At 44.5% G+C, this 27,662-nt stretch overlaps 1 protein-coding gene across 1 annotated transcript; it reads right to left on the reverse strand.

The window, feature by feature from the left end:
* Positions 1 to 3,356: 3,356 nt before the first annotated feature.
* On the reverse strand, positions 3,357 to 23,209 carry LOC121570042 (BMP-binding endothelial regulator protein). Its single transcript, XM_045223178.1, is given in 23 exon segments — positions 3,357 to 3,521; positions 3,524 to 3,581; positions 3,583 to 3,626; positions 3,772 to 3,807; positions 3,810 to 3,901; positions 4,131 to 4,321; positions 4,323 to 4,394; positions 4,396 to 4,474; positions 4,601 to 4,757; positions 4,760 to 4,882; positions 4,885 to 4,926; positions 4,929 to 4,949; positions 5,202 to 5,247; positions 8,892 to 8,996; positions 9,217 to 9,351; positions 9,569 to 9,678; positions 9,858 to 9,957; positions 10,413 to 10,495; positions 10,593 to 10,683; positions 12,364 to 12,446; positions 14,607 to 14,706; positions 20,442 to 20,527; positions 22,059 to 23,209. Coding segments are annotated over 23 exon segments (2,046 nt in total). The 5' UTR covers positions 22,174 to 23,209; the 3' UTR covers positions 3,357 to 3,444.
* Between the last annotated feature and the right edge of the window lie 4,453 nt (positions 23,210 to 27,662).

Consider the following 27,662-nt stretch of genomic DNA (forward strand, 5'->3'; position numbering starts at 1 on the left):
ATTTTAAAGGATATCTAATGCTTGGATGGTTTCATCTGAGCCACTTGCTTAATCCTATTCTTTAACTTTTATTTTTGGTTTAGTTGGAGAGGTGAATCCAACATATCATTTGTTAACCTGTGGACAAGTTAATAGGCTATTTACTGTATTGCAAAAGTTATATTGAATTGTGTTTGGTTGTCAACACAACCAAATATCAACATTTGAAGGAGATGTATCTTCTGATTGGATAGTTCCATCTGTTCCACTGACTTAGTCTGGCTTTAATTCCAGTTTGTCTACAAATTAATTATTGATATGTTGGATTCATGTCTCCAAGAATCAAAATGAAAGAATAGGATCAAATCAAAGTTGAAGTGCATTTAAGGTTCGATGTGGTTAGTCCTATTCTTTAACTTTTTGGTTGAGATGGGACCTGAATCCAACATATCAATAATTAATTTGTAGACAAACTGGAATTAAAGCCAGACTAAGTCAGTGGAACAGATGGAACTATCAATCAGAAGATACATCTCCTTCAAATGTTGATATTTGGTTGGCATTGACAACCAAACACAATTCAATATCCAGTTTGTCTACAAATTAATAATTGATATGTTGGATTTGTGTCTCATCTCAACTAAAATCTAAGTTAAAGAATAGGACTAAATCTAATCAAACTTTAAATGCACTTTACATAAACTTTGATTTGATTTAGTCCTATTCTTTAACTTAGTCCTATTCTATCTAGTCCTATTATAGTCAGTGACAAATATCAAAGCTAAGCAGGGCTGGGCTTGGTTAAAACCCTGAATGGGAGACCAAATGAATAGCTGTATATAGATCAACTCTCCAATAGGAGGTGCTGCCCAGCTTAAAGTTTTTTTCCTGATAGTGGATATGTCGTTGAAGATCTGACGTTGTTTCAAAGGTACAAATTCAACATATTTTATACAAGGTTTGTCTATGTTGAAAATTGGTTACATTGATGAAATTCCACCCTCAAAATAAGTTTACATTGATTACTTTTTTTTCAAATCCAATGTATTTTCCACGTAGATTCCATGTCACAATACATTGACAAATTTACGTTGAAACAACGTTGATTCAACCAGTTTGTGTGTTCATAAGGGGCTTAAATGGTATTTAACTGGTGCTGTTGTGTGTCTGGGACATCAATCAATCAATGGGTATATAAATGTTAATGTTTTGTTTTCACAGCAGTTTGATCCATGTACTTGGAATGCTAATGCTATTTCCAATGTGTGTCTCTCTGGCATCCAGTGTTATTTCTGACCCATACTGTTACTGTCCCAGTACAACCTCTCTTGAACATTTATCGAGGTGGTTGACTTCTTGCGTTTATCTCTAGTTTTTGAGATTTGAGGTGTATTATAGTGTGCACATGTATTTAAATTGAATAGATGCTTTCTGTAATGTAAATGCGAATTGTCTGGCAGACATATCAGTATGGATGACGGATCACCACCTCAAGCTGAACCTTGGCAAGACGGAGCTGCTCTTCCTCCCGGGGAAGGACTGCCCGTTCCATGATCTCGCCATCACGGTTGACAACTCTGTTGTGTCCTCCTCCCAGAGTGCGAAGAGCCTTGGCGTGACCCTGGACAACACCCTGTCGTTCTCCGCTAACATCAAGGCGGTGACCCGATCCTGCAGGTTCATGCTCTACAACATTGGAGTACGACCCTGCCTTACACAGGAAGCGGCACAGGTCCTAATCCAGGCACTTGTCATCTCCCGTCTGGATTACTGCAACTCGCTGTTGGCTGGGCTCCCTGCCTGTGCCATTAAACCCCTACAACTCATCCAGAATGCCGCTGCCCGTCTGGTGTTCAACCTTCCCGTTCTCTCACGTCACCCCGCTCCTCCGCACACTCCACTGGCTTCCAGTTGAAGCTCGCAGCTGTTACAAGACCATGGTGCTTGCCTATGGAGCTGTGAGGGGAACGGCACCTCCGTACCTTCAGGCTCTGATCAGTCCCTACACCCAAACGAGGGCATGCGTTCATCCACCTCTGGCCTGCTAGCTCCCCCTTCCTCTGCGGAAGCATAGTTCCCGCCTCAGCCCAGTCAAAACTGTTACGCTGCTCTGGCACCCCAATGGTGGAACAAGCTCCCTCACGGCGCCAGGACGGCGGAGTCGCTCACCACCTTCCGGAGACATTTGAAACCCCACCTCTTTAAGGAATACCTGGGATAGGTAAAGTAATCCTTCTACCCCCCTAAAAACAATTTTTAAAAAAATAAATAAATTGTAAAGTGGTTATCCCACTGGCTATAGGGTGAATGCACCAATTTGTAAGTCGCTCTGGATAAGAGCGTCATGCTAAATGACGTAAGTGTTGACCTCACATCAGTCAACCAAAATAAAGGAAGAAAACTGTCAGAGATGAGTTTCATGAAAATTATATATTGCTGGTCTTAAATAATAACTTACAAAGTCAAGTGAAATGTACGTCTCGAGGAACACCTTCAGTTTGAGAATCAACACACAACAACCTGTACACACTGAGCATTTAAAAATACAGTACGTTTCTTCCCTGCGATGGCGCAACAACCAAGTCACATTTGGGCGTTTCTCTTCAAACAAGACACAATTATACAAACTAAACAACAAATACATAAATAGCTTTTTTCCCTTTAAATCATTTATAGCGAAATTAGATTTATGAATCTGGCTCTTGCTACAACATATCAATTGATCGATATATAAATTAACAATATCAACAACAAACAAATAACAATAATAATAATACAAAATGCTATCTGTTTTTATACAAATCTTGTTAGTTTACAGTATAAAAGAATCCTATGCAAGTGAGACCTGGGGGTTGTTCAATATATTCATCGTAGAGCTTATCCCTTATGCTGGCAGGGTGAACATGCTTGTTCAAGATGCATTGGTTGGTTTCCTGGTTTTGAATGTCTGTGTGCTGCAACAAAGTGAAACACTGAGGCCATATTGGCTCAACAGAGAGCCAGCCCCACCCTTTTCCTGGGGTCCAGCAGTCTGGATGGATGTCCCTTGAGTGTCCAGTAACTAACGAAGCATAGCCACAAAGGCTTTCCCAAAGAGCCTCCTCCCCTTTATCTAGAAGGGTGATGTTTCCCTCCAGATACCTTTCCCATTTCAAGACAACATGGGCGCCATCCTGTGGAGCACAAAGGTATTGCTGGACGAGTAAGAAGCAGATAGCGGAGCTTCAAACCCCAGTCCGTGATGGCCGGTATCTATCTCTCTCAGAGTGGACGAGGCCTCTAGCTGACCCACCTGTCTTCTGAGATTCCCTTCAGTCCATCGTTGCCTGTCTGTTCATCCATCCATCACCCAACACTCACCCCCCATGTTCCCCCACTCCTCACTCCCCCAGGTATGAACCCTGAGTGCCAGGCAGTGTTGGTTGTTTGGCCCTCTCTCGGCCCCCTTCCTCTGGGACACTAGGGTCACCGGCCAGGGCAGGCTGTGGGCTTGATGCAGCGGCCCTGGAACAGCACCAGGTTGGCTGGGCAGTGGCAGCCGCCACGCAGGGCTTGTGGCAAGGCCCGATCTCGTTCCAGTTGTCACAGGTCTTGGTGCAGCCCCGGGCCACAGGTGTCATACACCGCTCCGTGTTTACACTGGGTGGCTGAGAAGGTGGGAGGGAGAAGAAGGGGTTGGTTTGACAGAATTGCATGAATGGATTTCAGAGATACATTCTGTTGAGCAAATTGAATGTGGGGAGTCCCCTGTTCCATGAAGTTTAGTGATAGGCTGTGTGTGCTGTCACTCACCCATGCAGGCAGCCTCTGGCTTCCAGTGGACGGGGCTCCCTCCCTCTCACAGGCCCGGCTGTAGGCAATGAAGGACTCACAGTAACAGTTCTTATGCACCGGACACTCACACATGTCTGTTACACAGGACCTAGAGAGAGAGAGAGGAGTAAGAAAAAATAACTGTTGAATTAAATTAAATGGACTGGATTAAATGTATCTCCATACTAAGAGGGGTTCCATGTTCGACACAACACTGGACATTCTATGCACATCGGAGATAATGAAATATCACGTTTGATATATGAATAACATGTCACAAGAGCGTTGTGTCAAATTATGCTCCCCAATGTTCCTGAGACACCCCAAGCACCACTGACCTGTAGAAGGAGGCAAAGTCCACCACCCGGTGACACTTTTGGAACTCCCAAGACTTGAGCTTCTGACACTCCCTGTGGGCGCGGAACTTCACCTTTACACTGCCGGGACAGAGGTACGAGGTGGGCCTCCTGAGGGGCTGGGCACAAACCTGCGTTCCGTCCACGCGCCACGACTCGGCAAACTCATCCACGACGAAACTTGAAGAGGCCGTCGCTGCCCATGGTGTCATCCCGCTTGTGTCCATTGTAGTTCCCACAGAGGCCACCAGAGACGACCACGGCGCAGGTGAGGAGCAGCCACCACCTCCACAAAAGCTGTCCCCGTCCCCACGTGATCTCCAGACCTGATGGAGGGGGAGGAGGGAGAAAGAAAGCGAGAGACAAAGTTATGCTTCAAAAAGGAGCTACAGTGTGCTTTAGCAGTGTTCTTTGGGTTCCAATTAAGTTAACATGCAGCCCGTCTAACCTGCGAGGTGGTGAGTTTGAGCAGGTATCCATCCAGGTCGATGTGGACCCCAGGGCCATGGTAGGGCAGGGCGATGCGTGTGCTGTTCCTCCTCACCGTCAGGTGCGGTGCAGGCTGAGACTCAGCCCTCCTATCCCTCAGCTCCACTGACTGGGTCCAGAGTAGGAGCGGGTTCGCCTCGCATCGTTCCTCACCAGAACCGTGAAGCCAGAGTCGGCGCTGTTTCCACCCCCGCCGGAGGGGACACCACCACAGTCTTGAGTCAGAACATACTGGCAGGTTCCTGGAAGTTAAACGTGCGCCCGTCGAAGGTGTTGTAGTGGGGGTCGCGAATACGGTACACACGCCTGGCTCTGGAAGGAGTGATAGGAGGGAGAGAGAGAGGCAGGGAAGGAGGAGAAAGAGGGAGTGTGTTTAATTATGGGCATCAATTTGATCCATCTAGTTTTCCTGTATTTTGCATGAGAAATCTGCGATTAATACAACATGACTCAATTTCAATTTGAGAGAAGACCGAGAAAGAAACAACTGCCACAAAACTGCAAAATCCAACCCACAAAGGTGTGTGAGGACCCAGCAGAGGAAGAGGGGAGTAACTTACTCACTTTCAGTGCAAACCGGGCAGCAGCCTGTTCTGTTCAGGATCTTATTCTAGGAGAGACAGACAGACCGTTAGATACACAGACATAAGAGAGAGATCAGTAGGCAGCCAGTCAGAGCGCAAGAGACAGACAGACAGTCAACTGGACACATTACATATTAATACCCACACACATAGACACAGACAAAACCAGTCAAACGTGGACAGTGAGACATTGATACAGACAATTGTTACTCTCTGCCTGGTGTGTGTGCAAGAGAGAGAGGGTGGGTGGTGGGTACGTTTCAACTTCCATCAGATGTGCACATTTGAGAACTCTATCCCCCTCAACCCCCCACTTACCTTTGCCCCAGATCTGTTCTCTCTCCCAGATCCTCTCTCTCTCTCGCTCTCTCCCAGATCCTCTCTCTCTCTCTCCCCAGATCCTCACTCTCACTCACACACACACACACACACACACACAATCAACCCTCACACAGTGCACCCCCTCTTTGAAGCTCTGCCTTGGTTGGCTTTCAGGGTCTAAGCTTTCTTCACTGTACTCAAGCATCCAAAGACTGACTGGAGACTGTATGCTCTATGGGAAGCTGTGATGTACGTAAATGCTACATGACCACCGGGAAGGTATGATGAGTGGATGTTGTGATACTGTATGACAGGTGACCGCTATGTGACCATATCTATATTGCAATTGACCGTTAGGTGACCGTGTCTCATTTGGCTGTTATGTGACTATTACGACAGATGACCATGACCCAGTGACCAAGACACAAACACAGATGGCCGTTAGGAGATATACTTCATGACTGTATGACAGGTGAACGCTGTGTGACCACTAGGAATCCATGACAAAGGCAGCCATATGTGACTGTAATTTTACTGTCTGACTGATGACCGTATGACAGTTCATTATTACTATTTGACCATTATCTGCTCCATAACCATATGGGTGTTGTGTACAGTGGGGGAAAAAAAGTATTTAGTCAGCCACCAATTGTGCAAGTTCTCCCACTTAAAAATATGAGAGAGGCCTGTAATTTTCATCATAGGTACCGTCAACTATGACAGACAAATTGAGGAAAAAAAAATCCAGAAAATCACATTGTAGGATTTTTAATGAATTTATTTGCAAATTATGGTGGAAAATAAGTATTTGGTCACCTACAAACAAGCAAGATTTCTGGCTCTCACAGACCTGTAACTTCTTCTTTAAGAGGCTCCTCTGTCCTCCACTCGTTACCTGTATTAATGGCACCTGTTTGAACTTGTTATCAGTATAAAGACCTGTCCACAACCTCAAACAGTCACACTCCAAACTCCACTATGGCCAAGACCAAAGAGCTGTCAAAGGACACCAGAAACAAAATTGTAGACCTGCACCAGGCTGGGAAGACTGGATCTGCAATAGGTAAAGCAGGCTTGGTTTGAAGAAATCAACTGTGGGAGCAATTATTAGGAAATGGAAGACATACAAGACCACTGATAATCTCCCTCGATCTGGGGCTCCACGCAAGATCTCACCCCGTGGGGTCAAAATGATCACAAGAACGGTGAGCAAAAATCCCAGAACCACACGGGGGACCTAGTGAATGACCTGCAGAGAGCTGGGACCAAAGTAACAAAGCCTACCATCAGTAACACACTATGCGCCAGGACTCCAAATCCTGCAGTGCCAGACGTGTCCCCTGCTTAAGCCAGTACATGTCCAGGCCCGTCTGAAGTTTGCTAGAGTGCATTTGGATGATCCAGAAGAGGATTGGGGAGAATGTCATATGGTCAGATGAAACCAAAATAGAACTTTTTGGTAAAAACTCAACTCGGTCGTGTTTGGAGGACAAAGAATGCTGAGTTGCATCCAAAGAACACCATACCTACTGTGACATCGGGGGTGGAAACATCATGCTTTGGGGCTGTTTTTCTGCAAAGGGACCAGGATGACTGATCCGTGTAAAGGAAAGAATGAATGGGGCCATGTATCGTGAGATTTTTGAGTGAAAACCTCCTTCCATCAGCAAGGGCATTGAAGATGAAACGTGGCTGGGTCTTTCAGCATGACAATGATCCCAAACACACTGCCCGGGCAACGAAGGAGTGGCTTGCGTAAGAAGCATTTCAAGGTCCTGTGGTGGCCTAGCCAGTCTCCAGATCTCAACCCCAGAAAATCTTTGGAGGGAGTTGAAAGTCCGTGTTGCCCAGCGACAGCCCCAAAACATCACTGCTCTAGAGAGATCTGCATGGAGGAATGGGCCAAAAATACCAGCAACAGTGTGTGAAAACCTTGTGAAGACTTACAGAAAACGTTTGACCTGTGTCATTGCCAACAAAGGGTATATAACAAAGTATTGGCTTTTGTTATTGACCAAATACTTATTTTCCACCATAATTTGCAAATAAATTCATAAAAAATCCTACAATGTGATTTACTGGGAAAAAAATGATCATTTGTCTGTCATAGTTGACGTGTACCTATGATGAAAATTACAGGCCTCTTTCATCTTTTTTAAGTGGGAGAATTGCACAATTGGTGGCTGACTAAATACTTTTTCCCCCACTGTATATGTGATGGTGGTGGGTTGCTAGCTTAAAAAATAATGGCACAGAGCCTTTAATGTCGACTATATGAACGTAGTGAAAGAACAGATGACCACTACATTACAGTGCAACAAACAGCCACTATGTGACCATAACAGGTGAGGCTATGTAACCATTGTAACCGTGTGAACGCTGGTCACTGACAGCATGAATAAGTAACTGACCATTTGGTCACTGGATTTCAAAGGTCTACTACATCACCCCAAGACAGGTGACCTCAACGCGACCGTATGACAGGTGACAGCCGTGGAACTGGGACCGTTACTCAACCACTTGACAGCGGAAGGTATGGTTACTGTGGTAAGTTACCACAGTCGTGCCTTAGCCCACTCACACTGTTCTGGCCCAGGTGAATCGGTTCTGACTGCTCCTTACCGCTCCACCGCTAAATCAGCTTCCAGCCAGCTGCCTACAGTGACACCAACACGTCACGCATGTGGTTTTAACGTGTGGCGGTTAGTCACAGATAGTAACTCTGGGACGGTAGACAACCTCTGTCTGTCTGAGCGGGAAAGGGACCAGATGGATGGGGACGTGATGGTTGTTTATGTGATGAAGTGTGAAAGGGACTGTCTCATGTTGATGATTCAGTGAGAACAGAGGGGACCACAGGGATATGTCCTATAGGTATAGGCAGTGTTCATAACATAGGGATAAATGCATGTAAATTGCGGTGGGAAATTGTTTAAAGCTGAAATCTGCATACGGTAAAACAGAGCCACTGTCGCCCAGCGCATTTGTTATTGTTTTTATTTTTGTTGATGAAACGGAGGGAGGAGCATTCAGCATTGTGGTAAAAATAACTTGCAGTACATACTCTGCTGTTCTATCACGGTGCAATGATTTGCAATGATGTCTGAGGGAAAAAGCGGTGTTGTTGAAGTAACTACTTTGTTGTTGTAATATCGCAAACGGACATGGCAGTTTCCGAAGCACGGATTCCAGCGTTAAGGTGATAGGTAAAGTGAGTGAGCATATTTTTTTAAGTACTATTCTAATCGATGTCGTCATTCACATCACTTAATTGAAAAATTCCTGGAATGAAAAAAGGCGCAATACAAAAAGAGACAGTTTGTGATTGGGCCTTGAGCCTGTCTCTCACCGAGGGGCAACTGATGATTGGCACACACTGCTTTGGCTGGCACTCGATGGCCCCATTGATACAGGCACACAGGGTGCAGTTCACAGACGACCACATGTCTCCCTCCTAGAGCAGAGTAAGAAGCAGAGAGGGAACCAATCCAACCACAACATCAATCAACTTATCAATCAAGTATTAATGTCTGTATAAATATGCATATAAATGTCAGAATAAGGACAGCTGCTGTGGATAGTATCAGTGTTGAATGTTGAGGCAATGGTAAGGTTCTATTATTCGAAGTTGATATCAGGATGCATCATTAGGGTGTTGTCCCACAGTGTCTCACCCGGTAGATCTTGTTCCTGACCCGGCAGTACTTCACTTCCGCTACCTTCACGAAGGACAGACACTCCTCACAGCACTGGTCACCATGGCAACTGCCAGGCCGAGAGCAGCGCTTCCTGCACACCACAGTGGAATTCTGGGAAGGTGGAGGATACGAGGGAAGGTGAAGAAGTCAGTTATTGATGAACTTGGTAATCTTATTACTAATTAATAACTTGGTAATATGGCATATAAGAAGTTGAAGGTTGAGAGATACGAGGGAAGGAGAAGGGGTCAGTTATTGATGGTAACTTGGTGATATGGTACATACGTTGAATAGAGTTCTGGGGTCTGGTTCCCTGGTCAGTTCTTACCTTGCAGGTACAGCTGGTGCAGTTGTCGTGCTTGAAGGAGGTGCCGTTCTCATAGACCTCACTGTGGAACAGACAACTTCCCATCGACAGGTCAAACACTTTCCTCTGACCTGACGGAGAGACAGAGAAAGAAAAAAAGAGATCAGTTTGATGATAATTATTAGAACTGTTATGATGTTTTAATAATGTGTGAATTTGAGATAAGTACTCTTTTTCATAAAATATGAATATGTTCTCCAGACTTCTATCTGAGAGTCCTATTAGGAATTTGATGAGAGTGGGGTGTTACCGAGGCACTTGGGACAGCACTGTCCGGGCTGAGTGTGGCTCAGGTGGGTGGGGCATGAGAGGACAGGACACACCTCCCTGATGCATAGGGTCCGCCCTCCCTGAAAGAACACAACATCCGATGTTAGAACAATGCTGCATTAATCTTCTCTTATGCATTATTCAACTTATCTCCACCTAATGACCTTTTTCCCTTATACAATATAATGTGTACCTTTATCTGGACCTGTGAAACCTGGGTTGCCACCTATAACAGCTCACAAACACAGCTACTCTAGATGCCAGACAGTTGTCACAGTTCCCCCTGGCCCTGTAGCAGTGTGCCCTTATTAACGGCTGGTACAGGACATAGTGTACATTAGTCCCACTGAGGCGTTAATGTGTTTACAGACTCACCACACGTTAATATGTTTACTCACTCACCTCCACTGTTTGTTTACTAAGGAGAGGAGGGGGGACTACAGAGGGACCAAGACAAACTCATTTGGACCACAGAGGGGCCAGTCACTGTACTGTGGGGACTGAAGACATGCATGTCTATACAGTGTATACTCACAGTGCAGGTGCATTTAATACAGGGTTTTCTCTCTGGGTGAAACTCTTCCCTCTCTTTGTACAGACGGCCCTCGAAGATACAGCCTGGAACAAAAGAGACACAGAGGTTAACTTTATTATCACACACACACACACACGCGCACACATGCGCACACACACACACGAGTACACATTCACTCACTCTGGCACGTTGGACAGCACTTCTTGGGGTGAATCTTGGGGTTCTTGCAGTGGACGACACATTGCACTTCCGCTTCAGTTATGACACCTTCCTGTCAAAAGCAGGAAGCAATTAAAACAGTGATTTATTTATCATTATTCAAGCAAATTTCCTACGACATATTCCAAGCAGCATCCCTGTCCAGTCCTAGGCTACGTACGTCAGTGAATGTCCTATATTCCCAAATATTCTGCTCAATACCTCTCATTCCTGTATTAGACAAACTCGTCTCTCGGTTGCTTAGCGGTTTGAATCCTGTTTGAGTTACGTAAGGCATGTACTACATAAGCAAGATATTAGATAGGGACATACCATTCTGTATCTCACACATGCATGCATCTATTCTACACACTGGGACACCCCTGATCACTCACTGAAAATGTACCTGAATAAAATATCCTGAATCAGCAAGATATTCCATGAGAACCACCATTACCTGAAGCTCAGAAACACACACACACACACACACACACACACACACACACACACACACACACACACACACACACACACACACACACACACACACACACACACACACACACACACACACCTCCCTTGCTGGGCAGACCTCATTAGTCTGCCATGTGTTTAGTTCAATAGAAGTGACATATATTCTGCATACACTAGGAGTGTAAGAACTAGGGACCACAACACGTTGTTTGTGTATGAGGCCTGGATACTGGTTAGACCCCCCCCCTCCCTTTCCCTGTGTGTGGGTATCTTGGGGATGGAGTAATCGAGTGGTGTGGGGAGCTCTGCTTTTTTTGCACGCAAGCCTTCAACACGCATACTAACACATAGCCTAGTTTGACTGGACCTCCCCAATGCTGGAGCTGACACTCCCTCACACAGCTGTGTCCACTGCTATTGACTTATAGTGTTCAGATCTGTGTGTGTGTGTTTTAAGTGGTATTGTGGGACCATGTGAGTGTGTGGTGTGTTTACAGTAAGTGAGGTTGGGTATACATGTGGTTTGAGGAGACATGTGGGGTTAGTCTTGTGAGGTAGACACTGGGTTGGGGAGGCTTGGACTCAGATGGGTGGACTGTACTGCCAGTTCACCTGGCTCCTCCCCCAAAGACAATGAGCCATATATCATCCCTCTCTCTCTCTCTCTCTCTCTCTCTCTCTCTCTCTCTCTCTCTCTCTCTCTCTCTCTCTCTCTCTCTCTCTCTCTCTCTCTCTCTCTCTCTCTCTCTCTCTCTCTCTCTCTCTCTCTCTCATCCCCCAACTTCATCTGCCTTTCTTTCTCTTTATGTCTCTTCTTCCTCCAACCCCTTGGCTATCTGTCCACTGTCTCATTCTCTCTCTCCCTCACATCTCTCCTTCCCTCCCCAACTTCCTCTGTCTGCGTCATTCAGCCTCCCACTCCACATGTCTATCTTTCCCTAGATCCTCATTTATCTTTCTCTCTTTCTTCATGAATCTCTCTGTCCCTTTCCATCCGTCTCTCTTTCACTCACTCCCTCTGTCTGTGTTCGCCTCTTTTCCATTCCCTCTCTCTTTCCCTCTTCCCTGTCTGCCTCTCTCTTAGTACTCCCTCTTCCCTGTCTGCCTCTCTCTTAGTACTCCCTCTTCCCTGTCTGCCTCTCTCTTAGTACTCCCTCTTTCCTTCTCTCCTTCTCATTTTCTTTACATTCCCTCTCCTTTCTTTTCTCATCATCATAATCATAATCTCTCTGTCTGTTCCCCTCCCTTTCTCTCTTTCATTTCTCTGTGTGACACTCACCTGACAGCGGCGAGAGATGCAGGGCTTGGTGGAGCTGGTCCAGGAGACAGAACTATTATAGGACTCTCCATCCAGCTGACAACCTAGAGGAGAGACCAGACAGACCCCACAGAGCCCCAGGATAGCAACACAATTAGACTCAACCAAATCATGAGAAAACAAAAAAGAGAATTACTTGACACATTGGAAAGAATTAACAAAAAAGAGAGGGAGAGGGGGGTAGAGAAAGAGAGACAGAGAGAGACAGAGAGAGACAGAGAGAGAGACAGAGAGAGAGAGAGAGAGAGAGAGAGAGAGAGAGAGAGAGAGAGAGAGAGAGAGAGAGAGAGAGAGAGAGAGAGAGAGAGAGAGAGAGAGAGAGAGAGAGAGAGAGAGAGAGAGAGAGAGAGAGAGAGAGAGAGAGAGAGAGAGAGAGAGAATTAGCACTCCAAACCTGGATGTGAATGTTTACTAGTTCGTGGAAACTCATAGTCTACATGGAGCACTAAATGGACTACATGTGTGAACATAGAGCTGTTTGCCTCTCCAGACCATAAGTGTTGAGACAGATTTAACACAGGGTTAGAAATCCACTGTAAGCGATGCCTGGAGGGAGTCTGTCTGCCACCACCGTCAGAGCCAGTTGGCTATAGTGCCCCCTATGGCTAGGGAAGACCTTTCTTTGATTGTCTTGATTTGGTATAGTGTTGGTGAGTTTTAGTAGTCTCGACACTTTCACATTTGTGCAATTCAGACACTTGAGACAGACAGACAGACAGACAGGCATGCACACACTCTGATTGACAACCCCAATCCATTATATAGGTGTATCAAGATACCAGAATATGTTGTTGTGAAGTGTCCAGATCCATTCCAAGGGCATGATAAAAGGCCATTAGTAACCCAACACCATGTGAAATGGGCCTGGGCCTGAGGTCTACTATGAGCAATCACAACGCTCCAGATACACCACCCATAGTCAATAAGGGACTAAATTAATACGCTCTTCAATTTCAACAACCTGTTCAGTTTCATCGGATATAGGGTTGTCTGGTTATGGAAACACAGCAAAACAATTCCTATGATAAAACCACTGCATGAAATATTTGAACAGTGGGATGTTTTTGTGCTGACATAAGCAAATTCCTGTTCTAAATTTAGTCATGGTCATGAATAAAACCCAAAGTCAACCACAATGGGGGAACAATAGGCACCAATATCGTTCACCATGACAACATGGGGCTTTCCACGGTCGACTTAAGCGAGCTCCACCTCTTCTAATTTTAATTAACTCTAACAAATGGCCGCGCCCCTGACCATGAGGTAGTCTGTGCTGTGGACCGTGTCCAAGGTGACCCCAACACTACCCGACCCCTGTGTGTTCCGACCGGGAGGCGAACATGTGCGGTCCAAGTCTGGGAGGCGGAGCGGCGTAGTGGCTTGTAAACTAGGTTTATTTCTGTGCCCTGTAAACCCAACGCTGAACCCCAACGCCAACGGATCCCAACCCGTCCCAGAGAGGAGAAGTCCACCACTGCAGCTGTGTGTGTGTGTGTGTGTGTGTGTGTGTGTTTGTGTTTGTGTGTGTGTGTGAGAGAGAGAGAGAGAGAGAGAGAGAGAGAGAGAGAGAGAGAGAGAGAGAGAGAGAGAGAGAGAGAGAGAGAGAGAGAGAGAGAGAGAGAGAGAGAGAGATGCTGGCAAACAGTGTGAGAAAGAATAGGTCTGAAGACTTAAATACGAACCACTGTAGGCCTGTCACGTTTGTGGGTGTGTGTAAGTGGAAGCCGGGAAAGGAATAGCTATATGTGTTTGTGTATGTAGCAATTTACCCTCAAGCAGAATCTTCAATTGGTCTGAAACAGTACACATACACACATGCACAGTAACTATTGTCCTGTGGGAAGAAAAACGATTCCTCATTCTTCCACAAGGAGGCAGTAGTGGTTAAATAAGTAGGTTGACCAGTGCAGCTGGACTGACTGTCTTCTACTGTGGGACTCAAGCTGTCACGTCACCCTCACTCCTACAGGTAGCATCAATGACCCTATTACCTGAACACAACCATCAAACAACATCACTGCAATGCTGCAGCAAGGTCTATACATTAACACTAAAGAGATCCAAAGGTAGACCTAACTCACTCCACTAGACAAAGTTCCAAGTCTACTGGTCTCTCTGAGACGACAGAACAGTACATGCATCCCCTAACCTTTGACCTCATGTTTTCATGGTGATGAGAGTAGTAGAGTGTGTATGCTGCTCACCTTTGCATCTCTCACAGCAGGCTCCCGTCTGTTTGACCACCAGAGCACAGTCCTCAGACACCAGGGGACACTTCTCCTGCTTACAGTCTGCCTTCCCATCCTGATGGAGGGAGGGAGGGAAGGAGGGAGGGGAGAGAGATAGCGTGAAAGAGAGAGGGGGGAGGAGAGAGAGAAAGATAGAAAGAGAGTGGAGGAGAGAGAAAGACAGAGGGGGAGGAGAGAGAGAAAGAAAGTGGGGGAGAGAGAGGAAGAGAGAGACACTTTTTGTTTGCCATCAGTGTATTCACATAATAAAAACTCCTACACATTCTTTGTCGACACACTCACTTTTTAAAGGCTAAAATGAACTCACTTGATAAGATCACTCGAGTTACATGTACTTTATGCAGAAATTCTCTTTCTCTCTTCTCACTTTATATACTCCCTTAACATTATCACTTTGCCACTAGCTTTATACACTCTCTTTATATAGTCCCCATTTACTCGGTGCAACCTAACTGGAGTGTATAATGAGTCAACTTCAAAGCCGGACTGTGGCCCAGATAACTAAAATAAAACTGGGCGGTTTTATTTACGGAGTGCTTTCACTGGATCCCTAACCACGCTGGTTTGGGTGATGTCATCAGTGAAGGCGAGAGAGGGAGGGTGAGAGAAGGGCGGCGAGAGAGGGAGGGTGAGAGAAGGGCGGCGAGAGAGGGAGGGTGAGAGAAGGGCGGCGAGAGGCGAAGGCACATGGAATCCACACAGTCTATGTAAAGCCCTCTCTAAACCACTGGCCTAAGTTGTAGGAATTTTCAGAGCACTTTCAACAGCCAGTTTGAGACAAATATGTCTGAGAGTGAGATATATGATGCCAGATAGATAGAGGGATGGATTGAAAGTGAGAGAAAGAGATATGGAAGGAATGACAGAAAGGAAGACAGATACCATCAGACATTAGGAGAGAAAGAGACTGGAGAGAGAGAGAGAGAGAGAGAGAGAGAGAGAGAGAGAGAGAGAGAGAGAGAGAGAGAGAGAGAGAGAGAGAGAGAGAGAGAGAGAGAGAGAGAGAGAGAGATAGAGAAATAGAAAGAGTGGAGAGAAGTTATGTGTCTTTTCTGAGGACCCCAGTTATCTCCAGTAGTGTCATAGTGGTCACATCTTTGTCCTTGAATCTTTATGTCTCTCCACACCTGTGCTTTCCCAGTTGGGCTATGGAGCCATTCCACTCGGCAGACATTAACACTAAGTGGTGTGAAAAGGTTTGACCCCTCTCAGCAAAGGTCAGGGGTCAATTCAGGTCACCACGCCTCATAAACACTCAACAAACCGTGCACTTTCTGAAGCTTCTTACAGGTCTACTGGTGGTATGTCGTGGCTTCTAATAGGCCAACGGGTGGTCTGGGGATTGTTATTGGACTACTGCTATTCTCTAGCATAATAACTAGAGAAATCTTTGACCTGAGGAGTAATAACATGTTGATAGGTTAATGAGACCATCTAAACATATATATGTAAAATATGTAAGATGTATTGATCACTGACATGATGGTCATGTGCTATGGGCAGATGATCACTAGATGGCGACAGCACAGTCAGTTTCACTATCTCCATATGCCAACTTCAGATAATCAAAATGTGTTCAGTCAAACCATGGTCTATGTATAATTTCTCTCTCCCAGTCTTTTCCACTATCACTCTCTCTCCTCCTTCTATCTCTCAGCCTGGCCTCAGAGGGCATGCCAGAACAAGCTGACATGCTCGCCAGCCACCGTGCCGCCGGTCTTTCATGGAAGGATGGAGAGATCACTAAAAGGCTCTTCAGAGGTGCACTCAAGTCAAAGGCCTACTTAAGCCTGGACTACTTGCCCTCGTGACCCTTCACCTCCCTCCAAAACAAACAGGTCGCGACCCCACAGAGCAGCAGTGGCGACTTACAACTAGATGAAAAAGGATAGGGCAATATATACATTTCACTGAGAAGTCACAAGCCTTTCCAAGAAGTAGGCCTATTCCTGCACCAGTGGTAGAAAGTGAATGGTGCTGAATGAACTGAATGTAACTGTTGGCTCCGATGTGTAGGTAGGCTAGTTCCATGAATTTTCTTTGAATTCAGATGGTTGTTGTCCTTCTTTATGTCCTGGCAGGTAGCCTAGCGGTTCGGATAACCGATCCGATAAGGTGAAAATCTGTCGATTCGCCCTTGAGCAAGGCACTTAACCCTAATTTAATCCAGAGGTGCCATACTACAGTGGAGGCTGCTGAGGGGAGGACGGAAACCATGTGCTTGATGTATTTGTATACCATTCCACTTACTCCGCTCCAGCCATTAACACGAGCCCATCCTCCCCAATTAAGGTACCACCAACCTCCTGTGCCATACTACTATGGCTGTCCCTGTAAAACAACACATTTCACTGCACCTATCTGGTGTGTGACAATAAAACATATACAGTACCAGTCAAAAGTTTGGACACACCTACTCATTCCAGGGTTTTTCTTTATTTGTACTATTTTCTACATTGTAGAATAATAGTGAAGAGATCAAAACTATGAAATAACACATATGGAATCATGTAGTAACCAACAAAGTGTTAAACAAATCAAAATATATGTTATATTTGAGATTCTTCAAATAGCCAACCTTTGCCTTGATGACAGCTTTGCACACTCTTGGCATTCTCTCAACCAGCTTCACCTGGAATGCTTTTCCAACAGTCTTGAAGGAGTTCCCACATATGCTGACCACTTGTTGGCTGCTTTTCCTTCACTCTGCAGTCCGACTCATCCCAAACCATCTCAATTGGTTTGAGGTCGGGGGATTGTGGAGGCCAGGTCATCTGATGCAGCACTCCTTCACTCCTCCTTCTTGGTAAAATAGCCCTTACACAGCCTGAAGGTGTGTTGGGTCATTGTCCTGTTGAAAAACAAATAATAGTCCCACTAAGCCCAAACCAGATGGGATGGCGTATCACTGCAGAATGCTGTGGTAGCCATGCTGGTTAAGTGTGCCTTGAATTCTAAATAAATCACAGACAGTGTCACCAGCAAAGCACCCCCACACCATAACACCTCCTCCTCCATGCTTTACGGTGGGAACTACACATGCGGAGATCATCCGTTCACCCACACCGCGTCTCACAAAGCCACGCCGGTTGGAACCAAAAATCTCCAATTTGGACTCCAGACCAAAGGGCAGATTTCCACCGGTCTAATGTCCATTGCTCGTGTTTCTTGGCCCAAGCAAGTCTCTTCTTCTTATTGGTGTCCTTTAGAAGTGGTTTCTTTGCAGCAATTCGACCATGAAGGCCTGATTCACACAGTCTCCTCTGAACAGTTGATGTTGAGATGTGTCTGTGACTTGAACTCTGTGAAGCATTTATTTGGGCTGCAGTTTCTGAGGCTGGTAACTCTAATGAACTTATCCTCTGCAGCAGAGGTAACTCTGGGTCTTCTATTCCTGTGGCGGTCCTCATGAGAGCCAGTTTCATCATAGCGTTTGATGGTTTTGCGACTGCACTTGAAGAAACGTTCAAAGTTCTTGAAATGTTCCGTATTGACTGACCTTCATGTCTTAAAGTAATGATGGACTGTCGTTTCTCTTTGCTTATTTGAGCTGTTCTTGCCATAATATGGACTTGGTCTTTTACCAAATAAGGCTATCTTCTGTATACCACCCCTACCTTGTCATAACACAACTGATTGGCTCAAATGCATTAAGAAGGAAAGAAATTCCACAAATTAACTTTTAAGAAGGCACACCTGTTAATTGAAATGCATTCCAGGTGACTACCTCATGAAGCTGGTTGAGAGAATGCGAAGAGTGTGCAAAGCTATCATCAAGGCAAAGGTTGGCTATTTGAAGAATCTCAAATATAAAATATATTTTGATTTGTTTAACACTTCTTTGGTTACCATATGAGTCCATATATGTTATTTCATAGTTTTGATGTCTTCACTATTATTCTACAATGTAAAAAATAGTCAAAATAAAGAAAAACCCTTGAATGAGTAGGTGTGTCCAAACTTTCGACTGGTAGTGTATATATATATATATATATATATATAAAATTATCTACCCCTCCATTAGAAGTATCCTGGGAGGTCCAATAGCAATGCTGCCCTGACGGTTCTCTAACACCATCTTTGCTCTATAGACCACTGGGAGAACTGTACCACTAACCTCACAGTGCACTGACAGAAAGGGGGAAAGAAAAGGATGAGAGAGAGAGCGGGAAATAAAGGAGGATTGTGTCTTCTGTGAGTCTTCTAGACTACACTCTTAGAAAAAAGGGTTCCAAAAGGGTTCTTCAGCTGTCCCCATAGGAGAACCCTTTTTGGTTCCAGGTAAAATCATTTTGGGTTCCATGTAGAATCCTCTGTAGAAAAGGTTCTACATGGAACCCAAAAGGGTTCTACCTGCAACCAAAAATGGTTATTCAAAGTGTTTTCCTATAGGCAGCCGAAGAACCCTTCACATGCCGATTCCGCACATAAATCCAATGTTATTGCATCTCTGTACCTAGACAGACATGCTCTCTGGCTTAGTGGTTTGCTGATAACGTCAGCGGCAGAGGTAAAGACTGTAAAGTTACACGGTGAGTATTGATCTCCATGTTTGTGGAGCGGTTGGAACAGGAAAGGACCTTTGGCTTCCAAATGTTTGCAGATCACTGGTCAGCCCACTGAGCTCATCAATCACTGCTACCGAGAAAGAGGGGGCAAAAAGAGAGGGAGAGTAGCAGACAGCAGGTTAACTGGCTGTCTGTATATTATGTTTAGCGAGCGGGAGGCAGATTCCTGCGTCTAGTGAGACGACTGCTGAAAAGAATGGCTTCTCTGTGTGCCTCAGTTTCCGCCAGTGAAGTGCCATTAACAGGTACTCCGCAACTGGGAGCCTGTGAGTGACACTAGAGCCCTGACGGCTCACCCCCCAACCTTTAAAATCCGCTAACCCCCCCTAAAGACAGCATGGCGACACACTGGGGCCAGTGACATGGCGGACGGGCCAAGATGAAAGGCTAGCCGTGGCCCTCTGATGACTGATAGCATTCAGCAGGGCTCCTAGTGATGGAAGCCTGATAAGGAGGTGGTTAGCAGAGGAGACATATCAAAGAGACTATCAGAGCCGCTAGAGCCAGCAGAGGCAGCACGGCCAAAGTAGCACGCACAGTGCACACATACATATATAACCTTGCACACACACACTGTTTCTCTATTTCACATAGGGTAAATACCCTGCAAGTCAAACAGGACATTTGTTGAAACTTCCTCACCACATTACACTTTTAAAGAGGGACTAAAAAGACAGGCGAGGGAGAGTATTATTGAATCTGGCTGCTGGTGACAGAAAAGCCTCTCACTTCCATTCTCAACCCCTAAAACAATGACCTTCACATTGTTCCAGGAAAGACCCTCCTTTGACATTTGTAGCCTGGATTTAACAGGCAGTGGGGGCGTCTTTAAACAAACAATACAATTTTGTTTAAAAGCCAGTGTGGGCTTAGAAGGGAAATAATTACATAACTAGCCTACTGCTCTTTTTGAAAAGGTGGCAACATTATTCATTATTCTTTGTGATTAATAGAAAAAAACTGTACAGGCCTATTTGCCCACTTAGACCTACAACTCGGCTATAGACTATACATAATTAGGCCGCAATATGAATATTAAGGTTATTCAGTCAAGTGCAGAGGCAAGAATTACGCACAACAATTACGTTGTGTTCCTCCTCCGTGGAACCTACTTGCCAAGAACAAAAAGGGAAGGAGAACCCTGTAGCTCAATGTCAACTAACAATTACCTGCCCTAACACCATTTGAAAGTTATTTAGCAAGAATTGGGATTTGTTCTCACCAGACAGACGCAGGTGATGCACGGGTTGTCCGTTATGTTGGGTATGTGGAGCACCTCTCCTTCGTTCTCGCAGCTGGCTTCTGTACCTGTGAAGGGCGCAAGGAGAGAGGCAATAAATTCGCGCCTTTTCATCCTCATTGAAGTGATCTAACAGCGAAACAACACGCATCATAGAAATTATGTTATGGACAGGCTTGCCATATTCGAATTGTGCTTTTTCTTTAGGCCTACCACGAATTGCACCGGCTATGCCATGACGGTGAGGTATATTTTGTAAACGTTAAAAGAAGTAGGCCTAATAGTCTGAGTTTTATCGACAAGTTTATATTTCTAACTTAATTTGATTATATAGGCTATAGCCTATAACTTTTTCTAAATGACGAAATATTAGATCAGCTTATCTCAGAATGTTTTTGTTAGAGCGACTTAAATTTAGATGAGACATAACATTTTTATTTGAGCATGGTAGTGGCAGCAAGGGAAAGTATTAGGTGACAAAGTGGTTTCTGTGAGAATTACAGGAGGGGTGGGGGGAGGCAATTACCCCGACGTTAGCCTACCCTACAACCTTCGCGTGTAATTAAACCAGCACAGATTTAAGTGATTGTGGGGAAACAACACTTTATATATATATTTGCCATTTAGCAGACGCTTTTATCCAAAGCGACTTACAGTCATGTGCGCATACATTTTTACGTATGGGTGGTCCCGGGGATCGAACCCACTACCCTGGCGTTACAAGCGCCGTGCTCTACCAATTGAGCTACAGAGGACTACTTTAGCCTCAATCCAATGAGGTTTTTCTTATTTTATAAAACGGAGATGAATGAATAGCCCTATAAATGTTGTTTACTCTTCATCCACCTCCTGCAGCGGAGAACAGTGACAGGGCGCATTTGTCTTTCTACAACCAGCCAACTTTCCTCTCCCACGAAAACGGTGCCTTCAACTCCGGGCCCTGCATGGAAGACAATAGACAGATGATATACCGCATATTTCGAATACCAGGTAGCGACACGCCATGGGAATTTGATCCGTTAGGATTATACTATAATGGTAGCCTACTCAGTTGATACCGATAGGCAGGTTTTTCTTTCCCCTGAAATAAATTATAATGTTTGCACAATGATAACGCGCCAGGTGACTTGGATACTGACCTCGACAGCACGACCCAACACGAGTTTCCAAAACAGTAGATTGGCAAATGATACTGGTAATGCAATGCGCCTATCATAAGGTTTCAAACGAGCCCGGCGGTACCAGTTACCCGACAGAAGGTTGCTTGTCAAATTCTAAATGTTTCAGCTGAATGGGGTGATGATGATTGGATTTGCAAAAAGGCATCAACGTAAGGGCATTTCAAAATTTTTTAACCCAACTTATAACCTCAATTCAATGACATGGTGACATTTGTTGTTGATTTAACGTTAGTTGACAACTCAACCAAATGTAAATCAAAACTAGACATTGAGCTGACGTCTGTGCCTAGTGGGAAGTAACGGGAAAAGTGAATAGCCTATACCCGTAGGCCTAATAGGCTAGTTTTTGGGCTATATTCTTGTTTTTGTCAATTACCTGACATGTTTTGAAAAAATAGGCCAAGTCAATGTATTTTACCTGTAATTAAAGGCGAGGAGGACTGTGGAATTTGGAACAGTAAAAACACGAATAAAAAGCTGCAGGTGAACTTAATATAAAGTTCCAAGGCGCTCGAGCAGCAATATAACACCATCCTAAAATTGGTCCAGTAAAAAAGAAAGAAAGGAAAACGTAAAAAATAAAATGGTATGCTAGAATATATATATATATATATTTAAATCCCCATGGGTTGGTGTGCGAATGAAAACCCTAGAATATATGGGACTCCAGCATAATTGCCCCCATTCAGGCTACTATAGCGTTCCTCAGTTCGTTTTGTTCCAGCCCATAACCTTCAGTTTGTCAAAATGCAAAACGACATCGCGTGTCCTCGGGCATCCGACAATCGACATGACACATGAAAATTACAATGACAATGCCGAGCGGACAGCCAGGCGACAGTCCTCATGTCACGTCCAGGAGCGCTCTTGTTTTCCCAAAACAAGTGCTGGGGTAAGAAAATGTTTCCCAAAAAGTTTTAGTGAAAAACAAAGTTGATAAGATATTAAAGTAAAACAGATGCGTATAATAAAAATGACAAATAAAACTATTGGGAAATAAATTCCCAAAATAGACTAAAGATATACTCGTAATTAAATGTCTTCAAAAATCCTCATGTTTGGCAATACCAAAAATATTACAGATGTTGTCAAGCGCTAAAATAAACCGGTTGCGTTCGGAATTGTAGGTCCGTTTTGCGCGGAGATGCTGTCCAACTGTCTCAGGCTGAGTAGCGGGCTTTAGGTTAGGCTACACGAGCCGGCACTGGTCTCTCTCACTCGGAGCTCCGCGAGAAGCAAACCACCTCCAGCCCAGAGTTACAGTTAACTGCTCCTACTGAGGCGCACGGCGATGCCAGCGTAATAGAAACCCTACTACTCCAGTTAAACATCCCCGCAGGGTGCAGGAACCTCCTCCAAACAAAACGAGAACGGCCCCTCAATATTTAAATCGTTGCCGGGGTTTTAATAATCCCAGTGAATTGACGTCCAATCTTGCCCGCTGCTCCCTGCGGCTGTGGTAATGAAACCCTCCGTACAATACCGCGCTGTGAGAGACCCACCTACTGCTATCGGATCTCGAGGCTGGATCTCGTTTCACTACAAACAAGCCTGGATACACAACATGCGCTTCACCTGTCCTTACTGTTAATCTCTGCTGCGCTCTTTCAACACCGTCAAACTGCAAAAGGTGGAGAAACGCAGAATGGAACAACGAAAATTCACTAATTCAGGCCACTTTGTATCAAGGTGGGGTTTCTGCGCACCTCGAGCTGCCGGGGGACCAAGCGTCATCTCACAATTGTTAACCCCCCCCCCGCCCCGCATTGATGGGGAGCACCACAATGTCTGTCTGTTCAGTATTTTCCAGTCATATCCTCAATGCAACAATTATTTGATAAATTAGCCATTTTCTTTGTAGACCCCACTTCAATGGTCTGATGGCAATTCAGTATATATGATTGATAACATTTCAATAGCCTATAATAAGGGCACATATCTAGTTTAGGCTACATTAATCAGCTTGCATGACATGAAGTGTCTGTTACTGTTGTTTGAGACAGATTTAGAAATCTACACCTTTTAAAACAGTTTGGCACTCTTAAAATTGTGCTTCTGAAGAACCTCAAATGGGAAGGAAAAGCATTTCTTCAAAGAACCAATTATGACCCAACCCTACATTTAACTGTCAAGGAACAATGTTTTATTTTATCTAATTGCATTGCTCTTGTTACTTCACATTGTAAACATGCCACGAGTGACGAGTAAACTTAGTGAATGTGTGTGTGTCTGTGTGTTAGAGAGCGAGAAAGGGAGTGTGTGTCACTGTCTTTGTGTCTACAGTGTGTGTGCATTCAGCAGTACAGATGAACGTTGTGTTAATATTCAACGCTTGATGGCGCCAAAGAGCACCCGTTTGAAGTAGAGGTGTCTATTCCCAAATTCTCCGCAAGATTATTACAGATGCCGAGTTTGAACAGTTATTTATTTAACTGTGACATAAATGACCCTCTTCCACTCTAAAACGAAATAGCCCTATTGGGCTGTCGTAATTCAGACTCCTTTGTATGGACCTTTGTAGCTCAGTTGGTAGAGCATGGCGCTTGTAATGCTAGGGTGGTGGGTTTGAATCCCGGAACGACTCATAAGTAAAACGTATTCACGCATGACTGTAAACCGCTTTGGATAAAAGCGTCTGCTAAATGGCATATATTATAGAGCAGGGAGGGTTGGGCAACTTTGATGGTGGCGGGGGACATAAAAATAACGGAACTCATGAGGTGCCGCCGTGGCTCGTGGGTCTGCATACCCCCACCTTGCAAACAAAACATTTCAGCCGCTCCCCTCATGACAGCGAATATATATATTTTTTTGTTTTAAGTTAATTTCCTGCAATTCTGCACATTTTGCCATGGGGTGTAGAGAAAATGTTCCAGTTTTAAAACAAGTTTGCTGCAATTCTACACATTTTGCCATGGGGTATAGAGAAGATTTTGCAATTTTATAACTCATTTCATGCAATTCTATTAATTTTGCCATGGGGAGAGAGAAAAATGTGCAGTTTTACAGCTAATTTCCTGCAATTCTACCCATTTTGCCATAGCTTGAGGTTGGTAATTAGACCATGCTTACTACTACTACTACATAATAATAATAATAATGATAATAATAATAATAATAATATGCCATTTAGCAGACACTATTATCCAAAGCGACTTACAGTCATGTGTGCATACATTTTTTACGTATGGGTGGTCCCGGGGATCGAACCCACTACCCTGGCGTTACAAGCGCCATGCTCTACCAATTGAGCTACAGAGGACCACCTACATGTTTAGATAGCTGGCCACTAGACTAATTTACCAATCTAAAAATGTTCAGCTGACATGGCTAATTGAGTGGCTGCTGATGCACAACCACATTTCGAAGTTGCACTTTGTGTATTCTATTATTCAAAAAAAAAAAGGTCCCCCAAAAAATACATTATATTTGCATTTTATTTATTTTTGTGTGAAATTGGTCCATGGGCCTACAAATGGGGGGAAGAGTTGCCCAACCCTGTTATAGTGTTGTGCGAACATGACTAAGTCAATTTGGATAAAAGCATCTGCTAAATGGCAAATATTATTATATCATATATTATAGTGTTGTGCTTTTGTGTCACTGTCCCTGCTTGAGTCAATCAGTGTGAAGGGAATTTTGATCATTGTGTCTACTACTACATCTCATTGACATGGGGCAGATGTTGTGTAGACATTGTGTAGATGTTGCACTGACGTTAAGAGAGCCCTGGGAGGCAGCTGTCCAGGGTTAAAACTGCGGGCAGACAGTGGGTCTGGGTCCAGAGGGTAAGGGGTTAGACTCAGCTGTCGTGTCAAGACTGGAGCGCGACCTCCGTCCGGCTCATACCCATGCCAGCCTGGATCAGGCAGCAGCACCATGGTGGGTCCAGGGATACCCTCGCTCCATCCAAACTTAAAACAAGCCTGAACTCTGACCCCTGCAGGGTGAGAGGTCGGGAACCCGCAGGCTTCAGCTGTGCGAGCGGGCGACTCACAGGCGACTTCATTTGGGCCCCGATCAGAGACGACACACTCGTTCACAGAAACACACACACACAATGACACACATCATCTAGAAACACACCAGAACACTCTAATAGAACCGCAGACACAGAAAACACCATCATGCACAAAAACCTCCGTAGAGAAAGTGAGTGTGTCTCTTTAAGATAGGGGAGAGGAAAAGGAGAGGCATTTATCAAACAGCATTGTGAGAGCTGTAGATTTAGTCTGGGGCTGGGACCTATCACACTCAATACTTTCCATCGTTTTACAAGCTTTTCACAGGGAAGTAGGGATAACAGTTAATCTCCTCTCAGATACACATTAGAGTTACATACTGTTCTGGACAAGAGCATGCACATACATCAGATATACAGTACCAGTCAAAAGTTTGGATACACCTACTCATTCAAGGGTTTTTCTTTATTTTGACTATTTTTTACATTGTAGAATAATAGTGAAGACATCAAAATTATGAAACAACACATATGGAATCATGTAGTATCCCAAAAAGTGTTAAACAAATCTAAATATATTTTATATTTGAGATTCTTCTAAGAAGCCACCCTTTGCCTTGATGACAGCTTTGCACACTCTTGGCATTCTCTCAACCAGCTTCATGAGGTAGTCACCTGGATTGCATTTCAATTAACAGGTGTGCTTTCTTAAAAGTTAATTTGTGGAATTTCTTTCCTTCTTAATGCGTTTGAGCCAATCAGTTGTGTTGTGACAAGGTAGGGGTGGTATACAGAAGATAGCCTTATTTGGTAAAAGACCAAGTCCATATTATGGCAAGAACAGCTCAAATAAGCAAAGAGAAACAACAGTCCATCATTACTTTAAGACATGAAGGTCAGTCAATCCGGAAAATGTCAAGAACTTTGAAAGTTTCTTCAAGTGCAGTCGCAAAAACCATCAAGCGTTATGATGAAATTGGCTCTCATGAGGACTGCCACAGGAAAGGAAGACCCAGAGATAGTACCTATGCTGCAGAGGATAAGTTCATTAGAGTTAACTGCACCTCAGATTGCAGGCAAAATAAATGCTTCACAGAGTTCAAGTAACAGACACATCTCAACATCAACTGTTCAGAGGAGACTGCGTGAATCAGGCCTTCATGGACGAATTGCTGCAAAGTAACCACTACTAAAGGACACCAATAATAAGAAGAGACTTGCTTGGGCCAAGAAACACGAGCAATGGACATTAAACCGGTGGAAATCTGTCCTTTGGTCTGATGAGTCCAAATTTGAGATGTATGGTTCCAACCGCCGTGTTTTTGTGAGACGCGGTGTGGGTGAACGGATGACCTCCGTATGTGTGGTTCTCACAAAGAAGCATGGAGGAGGAGGTGTGATGGTGTGTGGGTGCTTTGCTGGTGACACTGTCAGTGATTTATTTAGAATTCAAGGCACACTTAACCAGCATGGCTTCCACAGCATTTTGCAGCGATACGCCATCCCATCTGATTTGGGCTTAGTGGGACTATCATTTGTTTTTCAACAGGACAATGACCCAAAACACACCTCCGGGCTGTGTAAGGGCTATTTGACCAAGGAGAGTGATGGAGTGCTGCATCAGATGACCTGGCCTCCACAATTACCTGACCTCAACCCAATTGAGATGGTTTGGGATGAGTTGGACCACAGGGTGAAGGAAAAGCAGCCAACAAGGGCTCAGCATATGTGGGAACTCCTTGAAGACTGTTGGAAAAGCATTCCTCATGAAGCTGGTTGAGAGAATGCCAAGAGTGTGCAAAGCTGTCATCAAGGCAAATGGTGGCTACTTTGTAGAACCTCAAATATAAAATATATTTTGATTTGTTTAACACTTTTTTGGCTACTACATGATTCCATATGTGTTATTTCATAGTTTTGATATATTCACTATTATTCTACAATGTAGAAAATAGTACAAATAAAGAAAAACCCTTGAATGAGTAGGTGTGTCCAAACTTTTGACTGGTACTGTACATTCTCTCCTAAGCCTCTCACAAGACAGCTTCTCTAATAAAATGA

The sequence above is a fragment of the Coregonus clupeaformis genome, chromosome 10, assembly GCF_020615455.1.
Source record: "Coregonus clupeaformis isolate EN_2021a chromosome 10, ASM2061545v1, whole genome shotgun sequence".
Taxonomy (NCBI): domain Eukaryota; kingdom Metazoa; phylum Chordata; class Actinopteri; order Salmoniformes; family Salmonidae; genus Coregonus; species Coregonus clupeaformis.